Here is a 13,151-nt window from a genome sequence, read left to right as displayed (position 1 = left end):
AGGAGAGACGTAAGGTACAGCTAAGGAAAAAGCCTGGAAAATGAGGCTCGGCCAGATCCACGAGATGGGCTTTTCTGTAAAATACTCCATGACTACAAAGCATTATCCTCACTAAGGAACGCAGCACAGCTTTTAAAGTAACCTTATTTTTGTTCTTCAGTCATGATTGTACTTCTACCAGGCATCACCACTAGGTACTGTGTGAGGTGTCATTTACCTCGAAAAATGTTTTTAAAGAAAAAGATGGGTAAACTCAAAACTTGAAAACATTAGTATCTTGAAATAAACAAGGCTAATCAAGACATGTTAGAGAGGCTGCAGGTGAACCTCATGACCTTACATTTGGAGATGGCTCTGTCTTTTCATACTGTATCTCTTCTTTTCCGTGTTCACCTGATTGTGTCACATGGTACGATCTGCCTTCGATGAAAGTGATGTAGTCTTTGTAAGAGCAGAGTGGGCCTGCCAGGATTCCCATGAAGTTACAGTTGTAACTTAAATACTCCAGAAGGCTCGGCATGCGTCTGCAACGAAAAGACACGCAACATGTGAGAGGGAACGTTCGCGTCCAGAAAATGTGACAGGAATGATCCTCTCCATCCTGACTTCTCTTAGCATTTCCAAAATAAAACTAGCTCTGATTTTCATTTGCATCTAAACAATGAGAATTTAAAGGTTCAGGATGCAGGAATGCGCAACAGTATTTCTGGATAAAAGAGTTTCCATACAGGTCTTTATGAGCAACTACGAAGGGTCTCCACCTAACTCCTCATGATGAAACAAACCCGAGGAGGACAAGATACGGCAGGAAGAATCATCTCTTACTAGTCAATCGTTCACTCATTTAACAAATCTACGTGTGCACCGACTACTACACACACGCTCCAGGGTCTAGAGATACCGCAGTAAATCAAACAGGGGAACGCTGCATTCATAGAGCTTACGGAACAGCTGCAGAAAATAAACAATAAAAAAATACATAAAGTAACTTCAGAGATGCTACGTGCAAGGAGAAGGGGGCATTTTGTTATATTAATAAGTCAGAGGAGGCCTCTCTGATCAGGAGACGTGCGAGTCGTGTGAATGTCCCGGACAAGGGCTCCAGGCAGAGGGAACGATGAGAGCAAAAGCCCTGAGCCGGGGGCAGGGCCAGCAGCAGGGAGCCCGGTGTGCCTGGGCGGGCTGAGCCAGGCAGGGAGGCAGGAGGGGAGTCAGCGAGCCGAGGTGAGGGGCCTGCCTTGCAAGGCGCGGAGGGAACCTTGGATTTTATTCTGAATGTGCTGAAAAACTACGGTCGGCTTTTAAAATACCTATGTTTTGAAAGAATCCCTCTAGCCCCTGGGTGTGGACAGAGAAGGGTGGACGGGGAAGACCAGTCAGGAGGCCGCTCACCTCCAGGGGGAGGTGACGGGGCTGGGGCCGCGGAGCAGCAGCGTCTGCCTGCCTTCTGGCAGGACAGCCCTGGGGTCTGCTGATGGACCGGATGTGCGGCGTAAGGGAGAAAGGAATCAAGGATGTTGTGCAACATTTTTTTTTTAATTAATTTTTGGCTGCGTCGGGTCTTCGTTGCTGCGCGCGGGCTTTCTCTAGTTGCGGCGAGCGGGGGCTGCTCTTCGTTGCAGTGCGCGGGCTTCTCATTTCGGTGGCTTCTCTTGTTGTGGAGCATGGGCTCTAGGTGTGCAGGCTTCAGTAGTTGTGGCACGTGGGCTCAGTAGTTGCGGCACACGGGCTTAGTTGCTCCGCAGCATGTGGGATCTTCCCGGACCAGGGCTCGAACCCACGTCCCCTGCATTGGCAGGCAGACTCCCAACCACTGCACCACCAGGGAAGCCCTACTGCAACATTTTTAATTCAACTGCTCTCAGGTCAGTCCAAATGGCACACAGTATCTAAAGTGTACGAAGCATTCCAGTTCTCAATGCAGGTAACCGGGAGAAAACCAGTTAATAACGTAGGAGATTATGCAGACCATGTATATTATCATGTAAATGCATCAGAAGTGTATTTTTTTTATTTTTTAAAACCAGCTCCATCTGTGAAGTCTGCCATCCACTGACAGCTATAAACTACCACAAATAAAAGCACAACTACACCCGGGGAGAGTAAGTAGGCTCTTGAACGTGTTACAGCCCTGTCTTCCTCTCTAATATGACAGGCGATCTCCTAAAAAAGCACAGTCTCTATGGCCAAGAGGAGTCGACGGAACCCCCTCACGTATATTTTTATTAAATAAAACAAAGAGAAAACAGTGCTTCTGGCCCAACTGACACTCAGCTAGGTCACCCCTTAGCCAAAACTCCTTAAAAATTTCTTCCTGAATTACTTTTCTACATTTAAAAGTTTTTGGAACATTAAGTAATTTTTCTTGAGGGCTCACGAGTGATTGGGAGCAAAATGTTTCGGCAGATTTTCTCTTGTAGTTCTTTCCATGTAACAGAGGGCCTTCTCACCACCTCGCACACCTGGACGAGTGCCCCGTCGTCACAAAGCTGCCGAAGAGCCCCTTGTGCTCAGGCAACAGAGCCCCATTTTCAACACCACTTATTTCAAGACCAAAACAACGCCAGGTTGTCAAGGCGCATCTCAATCTTACCGTGTCCAAATATGTATCACAATTTTCAAGGACAGATGATTCTGAACCATGAAACTGGCTGACGTACAAATGACAAGAGGCAGATAACTATACTACGTGCTATGAAACGAGAACTAAGTATAACCGTAATACTCTATTTATGACATCAAGTGGGAGATTCGTTCTTCATTCCATAAATACTTATTTGATATTAACTGTGCGTCATCCAGGTTAGGGCTTCTCAGGCTCAGCGTTACTGACATTTAGGGACAATATTTCTTTGTTGAAGGGGACCGTCCTGTGCACTGTAGGACGTTAGCCACATCCCCGGCCTTGACCCGGCGGAAGTCAGTAGCACCGCCCCTCTCCTCCAGTGACAACCAAAAATGTCCCTGGCATTGGCAAATGTCTCCTGGGGCCCACAAGCACCCCAGGGCAAACTGCCGTTGAGGAGATGGGAATGTAATGATAAGGAAGACGAAGGTCTGTCCTCCTGGAGCTGACAAGTGGGGGCCAGGGAGAGGGACAATCCCCATAAATATATTATAAAACATCAGACAGTGATACATACGATGAAGGAAAGTAAAGCAGGGCCAAGGGCTACAGGGTGCGGGAGGGGAGGGCTGTGCAGTGACGGGTGGGCTGAGTAGGGAGGAAAGGAGGCTACGGCTCCTGTGGGGCCTGCCAGGCGGCCGTCAGACCTTTGTTAGTTTATTCTCGATGGCATGAGGAGCCACGGGAGGGTTTTCATCAGGAGAGGGTGATAATATAATCCAATACGTAGTAAAAGAATCTCTGGCTGCCGGGTGGGCAGGAGAGAAAATGGAGAGCAGCCAGAAAAGCTCGGACAGTGGACCAGGTGGAGAGCGAGGTTAGGCCGCGGTGATGTCAGTGGACCAGGTAGAAAGCGAGGCAGCTGGGAGGGAAGTAACGGTGGAAGAACAGATGGGGTTGGGGTGCGGGACAAGGGACACAGAAATCAGAAGTTCTGTTCCAAACAGGTTCCATCTGAGACACTGTTTACCCTCCACACCTGGATGCTGCAATGGCAGGTGGACATACGAGGCCGGGGCCCAGGAGAGAGGCTGGATGGGGATATAAACATAGGAGACTTCAAATGCGTGGACGGTATTAAAGCCAATGGAAGGCAAGCAATCGCCCGGAGAAGATGGAAAAGTCCAAGGATGTGCCCAGCAGCACAGGAACACTTCGCAGTGAGGCAGAGGGATTCAGCAGAGGAGACCAAGAGAAGCAGCCGGTGAGGCACGAGGACGGTGAGATGCACGTGGTGGCCCGGATGGTAAGCGGCGAAGGTGTTTCACGGACTGAGCGAGCCAACGGGTCACGCGGTGCTGAGAGGTCGAGCGGCCTACAGACCGAGGCGGACCATTAAATCTGCCAAGGTGAAGAGCAACCTTGAAAGAATGGTGGCAGACAAGCATCGAGGACAGAAACCTGACTGCAGTGGGTTGGGGAGAGAAAAGGAGATGAGGAAGTAAGAATAGAGAAATCCTTCAAGGAGTCTTGCCCTAAAGGAGTGGAGAGTCATGGGTGGAAGCTGGAAGGGGCTGTGAGGTCAAGGAGTCTTTTCCCTTTAAGTTGGTGGGAATGAGCCCACAGAGGGGGAAAAACTGATGAGCGACAAGGCACAAGATGGGATAACCGAAGAAGCAAAATCCTTGAGTTTTGTACTCAAGAAGCAACTGGACTCAGCGCTGACGTGAAAAGTTGGCCTTGGGCTGGACTGCGGACGGTGTATACGTGGCACTGGGAAGGAAAGGAGAGTATTCTGTTACAGACACAGGCAGGCTGGTAGATTCGGCGGTCGCAGAATGAAGCAGAGTTGCCTTATTTTCTCCAAAAAGCAAACACCATCCCACGTGCGTGTCGGGGACGGGGTGCTGGGAGTCGGGGAGAAAGGAGGACGCTGTTCCCAGTGCTGCAGCAGGTGGAAAGTGAGTGGCTGGCGGGGAGGAGGCAGGGGAACTGTGGTTAATACTGAGCTCCGTAGTTTTAAACCTGGGGTAACAAATCCGAAACACTCCAATCAGCAAGACAACGTTTTTCCACTCTGCCTTCTTCTGCTGTTCGGGCAGGCGGAGAGTTGAATGTAACCGGGTTTGGGGTCTTGCCAGGTGGCCGTGTGGGAGGGAAAGGGGGGACCAGGGCTGAGTGGCTCCTGACGAGCGGTTCCTGGGATGGACCCAGGACTCATACAGGTCACAGAGCCCAGGTCAAACTAACCTCTTAGCAGCTAAATAAATTCAAGTGCATATTCGCTGATATATAAAGACTGGCTAGAGTGAATATCAAAATAGAATCATTTTAAAGATGGGGAAAATATAAGAAGATCCTCAAGACGTACTAGCTGGGATCAAAGGTGAGCACTGAGGGTAGGGCCTTCCTACTACACAAACCATTTCATTCTTCTGACAGCCAAGAATATACTATTAGTTCCAGATTTACAGGAAACGAGGTGCTTGTGGGAAGTTCTTCTTTAGGTAAATTGAGTATCTGACGTCTAATTATATTAGATTAAGATAGGCCCTGCCAAGAACTTAAGCTATTCCTCAGCTGAGTCCACAGAGGACGCACAGTAAACAAGGAGCAGGTTCTCCCACAGTGAATTCCTCAAGTACCAATGAGAATATCCTGCTGGTTCTTCATTATTTCCAAACATGGCGTCTCTGTGCTATATTAACACATCTAAGCCCAGCACCTGCCATCAGGTCATTGGTCTATAAATGGTAGCTGTGATTATGACTCATAATTACTACATGAAGACCAAACAACCTTCCTGTCTTCAGGGAACTCAGAGCCTCGCAGAAGAGACAGAAGACTTCGTAGCTGCCTTGTGGCGCACAGGAGGTGCTGCTGTATGATGAAATACTCAAGGTGCTGTGGGAGTCTTAGAAGGGAGGCCCAGCCCAGCCGGATTTTGTGGCGGGAGGCGTGCAGACGGAGGATCGTTTGGTTTTCATGAACTAAGAGCTTCTAGGAGGACAAGTTAGCCTTGGCCATGAGTAAGTGTGTGTCCCCAGCAGGGACAGCGTGAACCTCGGCAGGAGACGATTTAAAGGCACATACCTTACCGCTAAGCCTCTCTGTGACGGAGTCAGTTCTTCATCCTTTCGAAACATCCCTGAGAAATAAAAATAGGCAATTTATCAATTATGATTTCTCCCAAGAAAAGAATGGTATTTCTTCCCATTCACACTTGCATTACTTTCCTCCTTCGAAATTCAGGTTATAATCCCAATTTTGGCCTAACTATTTGGTATAACTAGTCCCTTTCTTTCTCATTACAACACAGGCTCAATCACGTGAAAGGACCATCATATAACCAAACACGTCCAGCTCTGGGCAAAATAAATAACACATGTCAGGGAACTAATTTGACTCTTTTCTAAAGGAAAGTATTATTACATTTAAAAGTTCCCCAATGCTAGCATATTTAATAGTACTTTTCAAAAGGAGGCATGAAAATGTTTCTATTATTGGACGATTCCAATGACTAACCTCAATGGTATGGACAGTATAAAGCAAGGAAGGATTTCCTCACTCCTACGTGACTCTAGTGAATGAAACTGAACTCAGTATACCATCTTCAACCACTTCTTTACCTTTCCTCCAAACAGGAGAATGTTACCTATGATTACACATCAACTTACTAAATCTTTTTTTTTTTTTTTTTGCGGTACGCGGGCCTCTCACTGTTGTGGCCTCTCCCGTTGCGGAGCACAGGCTCCGGACGCGCAGGCTCAGCGGCCATGGCTCACGGGCCCAGCCGCTCCGCGGCATGTGGGATCTTCCCGGACCGGGGCACGAACCCGTGTCCCCTGCATCGGCAGGCGGACTCTCAACCACTGTGCCACCAGGGAAGTCCTCAAATTGCTAAATCTTAAACCCAGTTTAAAGGCCAGAAGAGGTCTAAGAAGCAACAACACACTTCGAAAATTCTTGTGGGTCTTCCCGAGCAGGTGGCACAGGATGGGTGATGGATACTAGGAGGCTGCAAATCCATCCAGGCTACCTATAAATGATTGTCCTATAGAGAATCCTCCTTCAATCTCTGAAGAAACCAGAGTCTAACTCTTAGGACTCAGAGTCCTGACTGCCAGCATTTGCCATGGCAAGGTGTCCATTCACTGAGGATACAGAATATGAATACGTACGTATTTGTACTAAAAGGATACGTAAGTGTGTGTGTGTTCATGTGTATAAGGGAGTGGGGCAGGGGGAAAACATGCAGATTTTAATACAAATGTAACACAGAGATGAAGCAGGGATTAATAAAACTTGATTTAGACCAAATGTCTATTTCCTTCGTATTTTAAAGTGCCACTGATGTGGGTCACGGGCCTGACTTACACTATTTTACTTTGTTTCTGTCACTGAACTGAATGCAAAATTAAGAATAAACAGTGAAAGAAAACAAGCACACGTTAGTAGCCTTAAGCAGAGTTCAATATTTTCCCTATCTTACCGCCATCCCTTTATTTCCTCTAACAGAAAGTTATCATAATCTCTCAAACAAAGGATGGTTGGAATATAACCTTTTCGGTGATGAAAAATTAATTTCCAAATTCTTACCATCATGAATTTCGCAAGCCAAACTAGTGATCTTCTGGGTAATTATCATCATTGGGCTATGACAAAACAGAAAATAAATATTTTACAAGAAGAAATTTAAAATAATACTTATGATATATGAAAGAGTTTTTATTCTGCTTATGACTACAAAACCCTGAAATTTTTAAATAAAAACAAGACCCCAAGGAATTTCAAAGAGAACTCCAGGGCTGTTATGTTTGGGGAAGCGACAGAAGACAGGGGATCTGGGTTCTCTCCCTTGCTCTAAGAAAAGGCTCATCCTCTAAAGGAAACCCGTGTGAGCAGAGATGCAGCCCCGCCTCCTCACTTCCTGCCTGTAACCTGAGGCCAGAGCTGAGGACCACACAGCCACCAGAGGGGATCCCATCACCCCACTCTCACTCAGTACTTTTCAATACTCTGTGCTGCCTTTTGCCTCAGGGCTGAATTTAAAGATGGAAAGTAAGTCGCCTGGGAAAAGGCGAATAGGTAGAAAATTAAAGGAGTTTGGGTAAGAAATGTGGAGCAAAGCAGAAAGAGGGAAATGGGCAAAAAGAGAAAGGACGACATCTATGTCGCTGTTCCAGGAGCCAGGCAAGGCGGGGGAGCAGCTGTTAAAACGCCCTGGAGCAGTACTGAACGCACACAGACCAGGTCACACTCCACAGAGAGAGGACTTTACATGTGTGTTTTAAGTGAGAAAATGGCAGCCGTTCCCCCGTATTTCCCAGTCTCTGATTGAATGGATAACTTGCGAAGAAAACCAAAATCCACGTAAGAAAACCCACCAGGCTACATTTCCATCCTTTACGTTAGCTTACAGACATGAGTATTAAAGAACAATTAACCCTAAGTTACCTGTTTATAGTTTTGGAATCTCAATAAAACCAGGAGGAAATCATGGAAGGCCCATCGCAGCCGGGGAGCGGCACCACGAAGACCCTGAGCTTCCCCCCTACCCTCCCACCCCCACCCCTCCCCGTGCCCACTGCTCAGAGCACAGACTGCCACCTTCACCAAAACAACCAGCATCTTGAAACATGTAAAGAAAGGAGGTGATTTCTCACCGTGTCAGCCACGTCATCAAGGGTTTGTTGTAAATGGTCCGACCGCTGGCATGAGATGCACAGACCTGGGCCCCCCGAGAACTTACAGCCCACTGTCCTCACCTAACAGGCAAGATCTCACGAAAAACCTGTCAGATGACGATTGCTCTTAAACTCAAAGTACTAACGGAGAGGATTCCTCTTGAGTTCCCTTAAAGGTCAGTTCCTACACATACATCACTCACTCTCAGGAAATTACTCCTCGGCTAACCTATCCCCCAGGCTGCTTGCTTTCAACAGCCAGTTGCCAGTTTTTTTTTAACTTTGCAAGATATTTTACATGCCTTTGAGGATTATAAAAATACCTTGTAACTCCCATTTCCCTGGGGGAAAAGAATCATTTTTCTCACCTGCCTAATTCTCTTCATAGTTTAGTTAAAAAATGGATGAGAAAATACTCTTCGGTTCTAAATTTTAATTCTCGCATCACCTTAAAACATCATAAAAACACCTGAAAAAATAATTATTAAATTTATACTATCAGCTCAGTGACGTACTAAATTGTTAGGTCCATATACGTCAGATGTTCCCCAAAGGCAAATATGTGCTTCTTGAGTGCATGCCCTTACTGCGCCTACTGGCAGCCCCAAGCAACTTCTACTCTATCAGGTGTGCGGGACGCAGGCTCTCGTGCAAGTGAGCTGCGTCGGGGGACAGAGTGGTTCCAAGGAGCACGCTCCCTAACAGAGGTGGGAAGAAGGCGGGGGGCAGACCCACGTGCTCCAGACTCTCCCCAGATGCTGCTTCCTCCTGGAGCTGCTTTGCAAGGAGATCCCCGTCCCCTGCTTCAGGCCTCAGGCTAACAGTCCCTTCGTACAAGAGGCCCGTGCGCAGCTCCTCCCCAGCAGCCACCTCTGCCCAAATGCAACACACGCCCTTCACTTCATCTCAGCGTCCTGTTTATTTCCTTCAAAGAATTCTTCACATTCATGGGTGTTTCATTTATCCAGTGATGGCTGTGTTTTAAAATCTCTCTTCCCTCTTGAGAAGGTCCCTGCTATATGGAGCTAACAGTCTTTCTCACCACGGACCCTCCAGTGCCGAGCACAGTGCCTGGCACAGGATGTGTGCTGAATAAATATTTCTAAAATACCACATCAACTGAATCTTCTGAGTGTCAAGACCCATCACTCCTTCCGGAGGTTGATTACATTCCTTCCCTCCTGTCCGCTCTCCTCTGTGCTTGAAAACAGGCACCAGACTGTTCTGTAATTATTGGGTTATTTTCCTGTCACCACAAAACCCATGGACTACTTAGCAGCAGGAACCCTGCCCTGTTCACCTCTGTACCCTCGGCACCTGCTATATACTCGGGCTCAAAGTTCTGACCGGCTTGTAAAAATGTCTCTCATCGCTTCTCTGTTTCCTTAACCGACGATTGTTACCCCTGAACATTTCCTTTGGTTTTAAAGGGGTGGCCATTCCACAGCCTCTGGTCCAACCTGCCCCAGGCAGGGGTCAGGGGGTGGCTAATGTGACAGGAACATGACAGAAGACAAAATCATTACAGAGTGACTATGAAGGAGCACTTTATGAATGAAAGCAAAAAAGGACTAGGGGGAAGCTCAGCATGGGAGGAATAGACTAACGAGAGCTCAGAAGAGTAAACCAGAGGGGAAGGCAGACCGATGAGTCCCACACAGGCAGGAGCCTGGCCGGGAGACAGAGCAGAGTGACGGAGGCAGGGGTGGCGTGCGTGCACAGAGGACGCTTCTAAGTGGAAACGCTCCCAGGGTTGACAAAGAGATGAGCTGCAGTGGTTTTCCGAGCCGTGCACTTTGTTCACAAATACCTGAATGGCGACAGTTAGAGTGACTCAGGCAATTTTCACTTACACCTTTATTGACATTTTAACTACCTCTTTGCCTCCAATATCTAATCGCTTCCCAGGTCCTTGGACGTCTGAGATAACGCGAGGTGAATCAGACTCTCCTGCTTCCCTGGGGCGGAGGCTGCGAGGTGGAGTGGGGAGGGCAGGCAGTCGGCTTCCGGGCCTCCATGGAGTGAGGTCCGGGCCTGGATGGAGCCGCCTGCACGTTCTGCACCATGACATCGCTAGATTCAGGTGGAACTACACACGCTTTCTCCCCGGCACTCTGCCAGGAACATGGAAAAATGTGCCACCTAGCTATTCAAAACAAATACCTCAACCGATGAAAGAGCTTCGGGTAACATAAAATAAGACGTCAAGAACTAACAAGCTCTAGACTTCTTATAATTTTTTTAAAAGCGTACAAATTAACTTTGCTTTTTAACTAAAACATTGACATGCTTTTTTTTTTTTCCTCTACAAAGAAGGAGAGTAATGGGATTTACTTCTATCACACAGTGAAACTCAAACTGTAGTTAAACATTATCAGAGAATGAATACGAAAAAAGAACAATCACTTTCTGGATTGTTCCATCATCTCTAGGAGACTGCTGAACTCTAACAATGCTGCCACAAAGCAACTACGAGCACCTGCTAGGTAAAGGTCAGTTTGTCACCAGGGTACAAGGGACCTAACAACAGAACCAAACTTACTTCTCCACTCTCAGGCATGTCTGATACACAGGTGTTCTCTCCTCCAAAACAGCAAAACCCACTGAAACCGACAAACCCCACGGACCTAACACCAAAGGAATGTGCAGTGAGAGTGGATGGAAAAGGCTTCTGAGCCACCCATCCATCCCCTTTACTCCGTCATTCTGAAAACAAGTATCTAATGAGCACCTACAAGGCACCAGGTGCTGGAGACACAGCCGTGAATGAGACAGGGTTCTCGTTCTTGTACTGGGGAGGGATGGACAACAGATGAACTTACAGGTCAATATATCATATGCCAGCTGTTGTTCTGCTCATCGGGGTGGGGGAGAGGGAGTGCCAGGATGCAGGTGAGGATTGGCCTCACCCGGGGGTGATGTTTCACAGAGAACTTGAGTCAGGGAGCAAGCCCTGGTGAGGCAAGTTCACCAGTCCCCAGGTGGGTGTGACTGGCCTGCTGGAAGGCTGGTAAGGACACTGATGTGACTGGAGGAGGCAAGTAAGGACAGGAACAGATGGTGAAGACAGACAGGGGGCAGGGATCAGATCTAGGAGGCTTCTGCAGGGCGCTGTGAGGACACAGGCTGTGACCCAAGACACATTGGGAACTGTGGAGGGTGACAGGAGAGAACTAACTTGGTTCTAAATGGGTATATTCCAGCTCTGGGTGGAAAGGACTTTGGGGTGCTGGGATGGGGCTAAGAGACAGGCGAGAACGGCAGCCCAGACCAGGGTGACGGCACAGGCCTTGTGAAATGGATTCCAGCCACCTTCTGACGGTAAAGACGGTGAGATTTGATGAAGATTTGACGACGGATCAGATACAGGGTTTGAGATCTGAAGCCACCAAGGTTTTTGACCACAGCAAGAAACAGAAGGATAGGGCTGGCTGAGAAGGAGTGCAGGAGGAACAGGGAAGGGAAATTGGGAATTCTGTGTTAGGCAAGTTCAGTGTGAGATGCTCGTTGGACAACCGGGCGGAGACGTGGGGAACAGACAGGTGGACCCATGAGTCAGAAAACAGCTCACGTCCCGACTCCAGTACTTATCAATTGTGGAGACGGGGGAGCTATTTAACTGCCCCACCCTCAAAATTATTGTCCATAAAATGGGGATAATAAAGCCACTGTGTGGATTAGATTAAACGGCAATAGGACAAATACCATGAACAGTATCTGAGGCACAGCAGATGTTTGATAAAACCTTCGTTCAATAAATATCGGAACTGCTACTCAGCAGAGGGCATTGGAGGGCTGCAATACTTAACTGTAAAGTGCTGTCTCCGAAGGAGCTTTCTCACTAAATTAGGAGCTAAACCGGTACATGAAGAGCTGCATAAAAAAGTGTTAAGTGCTAAATGAGATATTTGAAGAAATGTGCAGAGAAATGAGAGATAACTTCAAACTAAGCAAACTGAGGGGGAAACACCTCGAACAGGAGTCACTTCATCCGGGCCTTTAAGAGCAGGGAGGTCTGGATATGCAGGTAGGGTTGGGAAGGGTGCTCCTGGCAGAAAGAATCTGATGGGCAGTAAAGTGTGAGGACATGAAAGTGACTGCAGCATCAGACGAGACAGGCTGAGAGGTGAGGCTGGGCACACACAGTGGGGGCTTTGAAGGCCAGTGATCCACTCTTTAGAGTCTTAAGAGAACACTGCAGATTTCTGATAAATACCGTGATACCACACTGCTTTGTGAACAAACATAAAATCGGGGGAAAGGCTCAGGTAGGGCGGGGAACAGACATACGAAACCATATAACAGACCCGTGCCTGTTTACTCCTGGTACCTTGAACTACATCAGTGGCAGCTGGGCGGAATGCTTCCCCTAACCAAATGTAGGTCAAGGCGTCGGGAGACGCTCCCACAGGATGAAACAGGATAAATGGAACACTGCGGTTTATGGGCTGAATAATTTACATCAACCCTATTTACAACACAGGTACGGGGCACAGCAGAGCGGAGGATGGTGAAGAGCAGCAGGAATCTTCCAGGACTCAGCTCAGTGAGTACAGAGGGACGGAATGGAGCTTTTAGACCAAGTGGTCTCTCCCTTCTTCTGCTTGACACGACTGTCACCTGGAAAAGTACTTAGCACCCAGCGAAACGTATAGAGCATGCTCAATAAATCTTAGCTGAATGAACACACGTGGGCAGCCGGTAATAAGACACTTCCTGAGCATCTGATACTATCCGGTTAGCTCTAAAATATATTCTTGACTTCAATGGAAAATATGTCACGCATATCTTTTTTTTGGTGGATGCTTAACCAGCCCTTCAGCTCCACAAAATCAACATATTCCAATCAGAACTCATTCTCTTCCTGCCCCCAAAATCTCCTTTTCTGCTTCCATCTA

At 47.7% G+C, this 13,151-nt stretch overlaps 1 protein-coding gene across 2 annotated transcripts in view; it reads right to left on the bottom strand.

Moving 5' to 3' along the window:
• Nucleotides 1–13,151, bottom strand: part of MBOAT2 (membrane bound glycerophospholipid O-acyltransferase 2) — a 116,667-nt gene that overhangs the window by 19,935 nt on the left and 83,581 nt on the right. For both annotated transcript variants that reach the window (XM_027113854.1, XM_027113855.1), the window contains 3 exons: nucleotides 7,166–7,221; nucleotides 5,660–5,714; nucleotides 341–524 (listed from right to left, as the gene is read on the bottom strand). In XM_027113854.1, the coding sequence (XP_026969655.1) occupies nucleotides 341–524; nucleotides 5,660–5,714; nucleotides 7,166–7,221 (295 nt within the window). The remainder of the gene's footprint in view (nucleotides 1–340; nucleotides 525–5,659; nucleotides 5,715–7,165; nucleotides 7,222–13,151) is intronic.

Source organism: Aethalodelphis obliquidens, unplaced genomic scaffold (genome assembly GCF_003676395.1).
Source record: "Aethalodelphis obliquidens isolate GAN/ISIS:26980383/991018 unplaced genomic scaffold, ASM367639v1 scaffold12, whole genome shotgun sequence".
NCBI classification, from domain to species: domain Eukaryota; kingdom Metazoa; phylum Chordata; class Mammalia; order Artiodactyla; family Delphinidae; genus Aethalodelphis; species Aethalodelphis obliquidens.
This window is presented reverse-complemented; position numbering and strand designations above follow the sequence as displayed.